A 7,505-nucleotide genomic window follows, 5' to 3' on the forward strand; every position below is an offset into this window, starting at 1 on the left:
AAAACAAATTAGAAGATTCAAAGAAGATTACAGCACTGGCCGGATAGATAGCCAAGCAAAGCATAGTGGCAGCCCTACGTCCCTCACTGCGTCACTTGACACTCAAGTATGGAAGCGTGGCCTGGGTTTTGTACGTTGATGAAAATGACGTGAGCGAAAAATTTACAAATTCTAAATATATAGTACCTACCTTATAGTGGGAGCGAGTAGATCCATATGGTCATAGTGTCAGCTAATGCAAATCCAATTATGTCCAATTAAAAGCATCCCGTGTGTGTAAGGAAAAAAAACATGTGATGCCATTTTTTTTTGTAAATTCGATGTTATTTTAATCACTCAACTCAACTTAAATTATATTTTATATTTTATCTATTTTATCAGTTAAAATATATATATATATATATATATATATATATATTTCTGTATAATTTGATGGTCTAATATGAAAAATGGAAGGTTCACAGTAAAAGATCTTTCATGTATATTCACTCTGGACACTGATAATAAGAAAGAGAATCCTTGGAACTCCACCCAATTATCCACATCCCTTGAAATCTTATTCGATTAGGACTTCCGGTAAAGTAACTAACACGTATATTGACTATGTGGACTCAAATTCTTACTTAATTGAAACCTACTCCTATTAACCTTATCAACAAAACCAAATAAAGCACTACTAGATAGTTAACAAATTGATCCCTCTTTCTCACTCACTCACTCTTCTCCCACGTACTCGATCACTCTTCCAGGCCAAGAAGTCTATAAATAGGGAGGGCCAAGTTTCAAGAACTTCACTCAGAAATCAATCACCTGTTGCATACCTTCCTACAAACTCTAAGCAATCAACAGATCGAGATGGCATTCTCAAAGACTTTTCTTCTTGTCGCCCTTGCCTTTGCTGTTCTCCTCATCTCTGCTGAGGTCTCGGCTCATCGTGACCTAGCTGAGGCTGCAGCCACTACTACTCGTGAGTTTCTCACTTTCTTAATCAACCAGTATCGAATTACATGTTATAATTTAACTTTTATTATGTTTCTTTTCTTTCCCTTTCTAACGTACATATTTTTTCGAGTGTAGAAAAAGCCAACACTGACGGTTACCATGGACACGATCATGGACATGGCGGCCATGGAGGACATGGAGGACATGGTGGACACGGAGGACATGGAGGACATGGACCTCATGCTGTTGAGACTGAAACTGAGAACTAGATGATGATGACCCTTTGTATGCATGCAGTTGTGTGTATATTGCACTATTGCAGGCATACGTACCTGATGCAAGTCTATTAATATGGAAGCAGTAGTAGCTTGTTTCGAATAATAATATGTATTGGTTGAGCAGTCCATCAAACTCTCAATCGATCATATCTTTGTAATTCGATCCTCGGATCTTCATGTTATGAGCTATCTATGATCCACTTAAATTAGCTGAATTCATGCTTGACTACCTCGATATTTATATATTACAAACTCCAGATCAGAGAGTGTGGGGGGAAAAAAAATTTGAGAGTGCACCAAATAACAATTAAAAGAGAATATACATCGCCTCCCTAGCTCAACGGTTAACGTAGTTTTATAAAGTTCTCGACGAAAGCACCAACTTGTATGCAGCAAACTCAACTTTACGGTGCAATATTTGAATGACGAAAGTCTACAGTTGAAGAGTAGCTTAGGGCTTAGTGCAGAATATGCACAGTATTTTAGGTTCAGATAAGCTCAAGACATAATAACAAGAGAGGCCTAGCTCATTAGATCTTTTGCTACTCGGCGCAAAACAAACTTTTCTGATCGATGACAGAATCACTAAATTTAACTCTTGAAATTCGACAAAAAGTAGCTATTCTTCCTCATATAGCTAGCTCTATTGCATGCAATCTGACCATGAAGGTTTCTTTCTTTTTTCCACAAATTAACTCGAAACTAATACTCTCTCCCCGCTACCACTGTATATTTTCCCTCGTCATTTTCAGCTTCATTAGTATTTTGACATATTTTGCTTGTTGGCTGCTGCCTGCTGCCTGCATTTTGAATTTGTGATTTTTGAGCATTCTTACATAATTATAAAAAAATAATAATAATAATGCCCATCTGAAGAGGAGAAGAATCAAGTCCACCCAATTTTTAGGGTTTGCTCTGACCTAAAAATCTCAGGTTTGAGCCATGAGATTGCTTATATATATCCTTTTGAATCAATTGATTCCAAATTAAAGATCAACAAAACTATATATATATATATATATATATATATATATAATATGGAAATAAGTTTGCCTGAAGTTGAAACTCATAAAAGCTTATAAAACATTATTACTTATATCTGAAACTAACATTACTATGGATGATCTCGCAAAGAACGGTACGTCATGATTTATGAGACATATAGTAGACATAGAGAGAGAGAGAGAGAGAGAGAGAGAGAGAGAGAGGTTTTCTATTGAATGCGCTCCCTACTTTTTGTTTTTAATTCTATTATATGTTGTTGTAAATGTTTTTCTTCATAGTGAGTATTTTTACTCAGTGGAACGGCAAACTACACTGAAGCAAACCGAATTGAGTCGATTGACAAAAGTTAATTGAAACAAAACAAAACCAAACCGATACTTGCAATATGTTTTCGGTTAGTACTTAAGAAAAAAAAATAACCAAAACAAACCAAAAGCATATAAAAGTTATATAATTATTAGATAGGGTTGATTATTATTAGCTTTACTTTCTATTGTAAGCTCTCAAACACTATATAATTGTCAATATATTAATCATAAGCCACAATAGGTCGTTACATACCATTCCGCTGTCATCTATAAATAAACAAGAAGAAAGTGGTAGTACCCATAGTGGTACATAGAAAATGACCCACTCACTAGACATTTCAGTACGTAGACATAGCGGAAATCCTCCTTCGGTACTACTCCAAAGACGCTAGAGGTACATGGAGTGCGCATAAAGTGCATAGCTTCCTAAGAGAAAGGAAATTACTGAAATTAGACCAATTAAAAACATATTATAGGACTAGGGCAGAAACACCCCAACCCAAGAGGGCCACCCCAAGAACTCAAGGGCTAGAAAGATTGGCTTGACCCAAACCCGAACTCCATCTTCCTCACCCACTGGTCGCATGTACAATTCTAGTGCAGTTCCACCAGTCCCTGCCGCAGCGACTTAAAGCCGTCTTGACCCACCGAAGCGCCCTATGCCGCAATGTCGATTTGATTAAAAAAAAAAAAACTATATAATTGTCCATAATCTTAACTATAGTTTGAGTCTTATGCTTTTTTAATTTTCTATTGCTTATTAGAAGTTTTAAATTCTATGATTTTAGATTAATCAATCTCTATTGTAAATTTATTTTACTTTACTTATTGGATTCAAATTTGTTTAGTCCATGTACTATCACACTGTCATCGTTTCAATCCCTGACATTTTCAATTAATCTAAAAAGTCCCTAACGTCACAATTTTACTCTGATCGGTACAGTCGGTCCAATTGGTCCGTTTGTAGGCTTATGTGGCAGTAAAATGTTGGCCAACTCAGTGCCACATAAGCCTTCCTAATAGCAAAATGTCCAGAATGTCCATGCCTCTATTATGGGTGTTTAGTCAGACCCCAGACCCCTAATCCTCAAACAAACCCTAAAATTCAAATTCCCATTCGTTGCTCCCAACCCCGTAATCCACAAACCCAGAAATCTAATTATGTTCCCGTCAAAATTCAAAAACCCAAAGCTAGAAATTGAAATTTGGGTGCAATAGGGAAGAAGAATCGCAGCCTGATTTAAAATAGAGGTCGACATCTAAAGGTGGCGCCATGGTGGTGAACGACGGCGACGTCTGGGTTCCTCGAGTTGTAGAAGGCGAGAAGGATGACATCCCTGATTATGGTGAGTATCAAATGAGCCCTATTTGCTGCATTTGTTATCCAATTGAGTTAGGGTTTAGGTTTCTAGGGTTTGTTCGAAAAAGTTGGGGTTTTAAAGTTCTAGGTTTTCTGCTCTAAATATCATTTTTGAGTGATTGGTTTGTGATTTTGATGATATGGGTTGATGGAATTGATTTATAGGGTTTCAAAAAAAAAAGAAAAATTGGGGTTTGTAGTGGTATTTCGTGCTGGGTTGTTGAAATCGGGGCTTTTAATATTGGGTTTTAGGGCTTAGGTTGACCAAGTTGTTGTTGTATATCCTTGTATAATCTGAGATTGAGATTTTAATATTCAGATTTGGGTCGTAATGGTGTGAGTAGTCCTAGTAAAGAGCAATGCAAAGAGTAAATAATGATGGATGATGGGTCTCCTATGGGTGAGTGCAGTTGTGAATATATGTGTGCTAGGGACCGTTTGTTTTTTTTTTTTTTGCCCTTTCTGTTTTGGCTTGTACCTCTTTATGGAGGCAAACCAATTGGTTGTGTAGACTTTATGAGGACATGCTTTACGTTTTATGGCTATATGTTTTCTGTTTTGGCTGCAAAAGCAGGTTTGAATAATGGATGTTGAACTTAGGAACTTGTATGGCTAAAGGCTATTTACTGTTAGGGTTATTAAGTCACTTTTGGAATTGACTTTTGCAGCACATCTGGACTATTTCACAGTGAAGGTTTGGCATGGAGGCTGCAAAAGGGGAGGAAAAATATGTTGGCAGGAAGGCAGATTACTATGACAACGTCGACAAAGATCGGAAGTCTCTTGTAGAGGTGGATAATATGGTGACGGGGATTAATCCAGCTTATGCTGCTCAAAGGATTGACTATTGGTATAAGGTAGGCAATGAAGATGATGAGTTCACAAAGCTGAAAACCGATCTAGATGTAGTTTCAATGTGTACAGCAGTGCCACATTGGAGGCTAATTATTCTATACTTGGATCACATGGTGCTGCATGAAGCATTTGGGGATGAAGATGACTATGTCTTCATGTATGAAGACTTTTTTTTCAGTCAAGGTGGAAGTAATGGTGTCGTGATAGAAGAGCTGCCCCAGGAACCTAGAAAAAAGCCAACTCATGTCATTACAGAACTTCTTGATGAGCTAAGACCTGGTAGGAGCAAGGGTGTAATAATTAGGGAGGCTGAGGACTGTGTTCCTACTCAAGCAAGCACTGCTTGTGGCATTGGTCCAAATGACAAAGGAAAACAGAAGTTGTTAGAGTATTCTTCAAGTCCAAAGCAGAAACAAAGTGGTGTAGGTCACTCAAGTTTAGGGTAGGTTTTAAATGGTGTAGAGCAGTCAAGTGGAGGGCCTATAGGGCAAGGTTCAAGTGCTGTTGCACAATCAGGTTTAGGGCAGGGTTCAAGTGGTGTAGGGCAATCAAGTTTAGGGTTGGAGTCAAGCTAAGGAAATGCTCAATCAAGCTTAGGTCAAGGATCAAACATTATGGGAAGCAGTGGTGTAGATGAGGGATGTGAGAGGATGCAAGATAGTGATGTGATGGATTATTTGCAGACATTTGGAGGGGATTGGAGTATGAATGTGAAGATGATCAAGAGCATGAAAAAGGCAGTGAGGATGAAGATCAAAGTCTGGATGATGATTACAACCCTTTGGCAGAAGATGAGGATTATGACCAGTATGAGGCAGATGATGATGAGTGGCTGGAGGATGTGGAGCAAGAAGAGCCTTCACGAAGAACTACACATAAAGCTACAAGTATTGGTCATTCTTCATATATCACTACTACAAAAAGTGCATCACACAACGGTGGAAATTTGTTGTGTGATTTGGGACATGTCTGTCGTCTATCTCAATGTTGTGTGATGAGCACACTCCAACAATGGTGAATCACCGTTGTGTATATATCATAGACACAACGCTTCAGTTATCACCGTTGCACCGATTCTGCTCATGCCAATGCCAGAAATTGGATGCACGCATTCAATTGTTGTTTCGATGGTGGTTAGACAACAGAAGTAAGTATGGACCGTTGTTGGATAACTTCTCACACAACAGAAAAATGACACCTAGACAACCAAAGTAATACCATATTGTTATTGGTTAACTTCTCATACAACAGAAAAATATAGGAACCGTTGTGTGATTTAACATTGGACAACTGATACCTATTGATTCTATTGTGTGAGTATTAATGAGACGACAAAATTTTATAGGTACCGTTATGTGATTAAAATTGATTTGTTGTGTGATTAACAATATATACGTATTCATACAACGTAATGTAAGTGACTGTTGTTTGATTACTTTCAGTTCTTTACCTGAAATATTTGCTAAAAAATAATGCACAATATAAGATTTAGACATTGGAATACTCTAATTCAACCATCTAATGTACCAAAAGAGCTAGCATATGTCAACTACCAAAAAAGCTAGCATTTTTCAATCATTTATACATTCAAGTATCCAGAAGGCATCCTAGCTAGCTTGATGGCTGCTGCGTTCTAGCTAATTACATTGAAAGATAGCAAAAGCTGATACAATCAAATAGTAGCGATTGAGAGAAACTTTGCCACTAACGTTCTCCCATACTTGCATAGTGTAGTGCCAAGGCAGCAGCACCTAGTGTGTCGGGTGGAGCATCCAACAGCTTTTCCTCCAGTTCCAACTTCTTTTTCAGAATGATCACTGAGCTTACTTGACTTGAGCTGCTCCAACCTTTACACTTCAATCTCAACCTGCAGAAAGAAAGTTAATACTATTAATTAGCTCATATAGAATAGAGAACTCTAATTTTTGTATAGTATTACTTGCATAGTAAGTACTTGGTAACCAAGGCAGTTCTAGCTTTACTAAGACCAAGTGTACTTACATAAGCATTTGTAAGAATAATTAGCGATGAATGAGCCACGCTCATGTCAACACCAGCGATACCAACTACCGCCAACTGTATGACCTACGGAATCATCGCCAGACAAGCTGCCGCTTGAGCCCTAGCTCGCCCCCAGATCACTGTTGAAGAGCCGCCACGCGTTGCGCCAAGGCAGCATCAGAAGCTCCACAAACTGGGAACTGATGCACATCTATCCCACATCGAAAACAAGGAAGAGGTCTGCCTCTTCCTCACCTATAAAAGGTTCACTCCTCTCTCTTCATTAATTACGCAATCACTACTTACCTGTTGTTATTATGTCAACACAAATACATTGACTAACTTAGGCATCGGAGCAGAGAAGACCACCCAGCGCGGTCTCCCTCTAAAGCCCTTTGTATTTCACTTGACAGATAGCGGAGGTCATCAGTACATCCAAGTAGCGGTCCGTCCACCGGACCAGCGTTAACCAAAGGCTTGGGCTACCACCCAAATCTAAAGCATTAACACTAAGGAAAACAAGTAGTGCTTAAAATGTAGTTGGGAAAGTGATACTGTTTATGTTAGCTAAAGTATTCAATCTTTTAAGAATGTTAGGAAATATGCAAATTGCCTTGGGATATATAGCATCTTAACAGCATACTGTGCATTTTTCTTAATTTTGCATCATGATATTCAGTAGAACCACTGAGTGAAGGTCTATTTAGCTTTGTGCTTTAAACATTTAGCATATACTCATGTGGGCATCACTGAAAT

The 7,505-nt window shown here is 38.2% G+C and overlaps 1 protein-coding gene across 1 annotated transcript; it reads left to right on the forward strand.

The window, feature by feature from the left end:
• Positions 1–774: 774 nt before the first annotated feature.
• On the forward strand, positions 775–1,435 carry LOC112175492 (glycine-rich protein DC7.1). Its single transcript, XM_024313168.2, has 2 exons — positions 775–967; positions 1,078–1,435. The coding sequence occupies exons 1-2, from the start codon at positions 856–858 to the stop codon at positions 1,209–1,211; spliced, it is 246 nt and encodes an 81-aa protein (XP_024168936.1). The 5' UTR covers positions 775–855; the 3' UTR covers positions 1,212–1,435.
• The last annotated feature ends 6,070 nt before the right edge of the window (positions 1,436–7,505 follow it).

Source organism: Rosa chinensis, chromosome 1 (genome assembly GCF_002994745.2).
Source record: "Rosa chinensis cultivar Old Blush chromosome 1, RchiOBHm-V2, whole genome shotgun sequence".
Lineage (NCBI taxonomy): Eukaryota > Viridiplantae > Streptophyta > Magnoliopsida > Rosales > Rosaceae > Rosa > Rosa chinensis.

Coding starts and splice junctions, on each gene's coding strand:
- LOC112175492 (XM_024313168.2), top strand. CDS start 856: ATGGCATTCTCAAAGACTTTTCTTCTTGTCGCCCTTGCCTTTGCTGTT. Junction 968..1,077: donor GGCTGCAGCCACTACTACTC/GTGAGTTTCTCA, acceptor TTTCGAGTGTAG/AAAAAGCCAACACTGACGGT.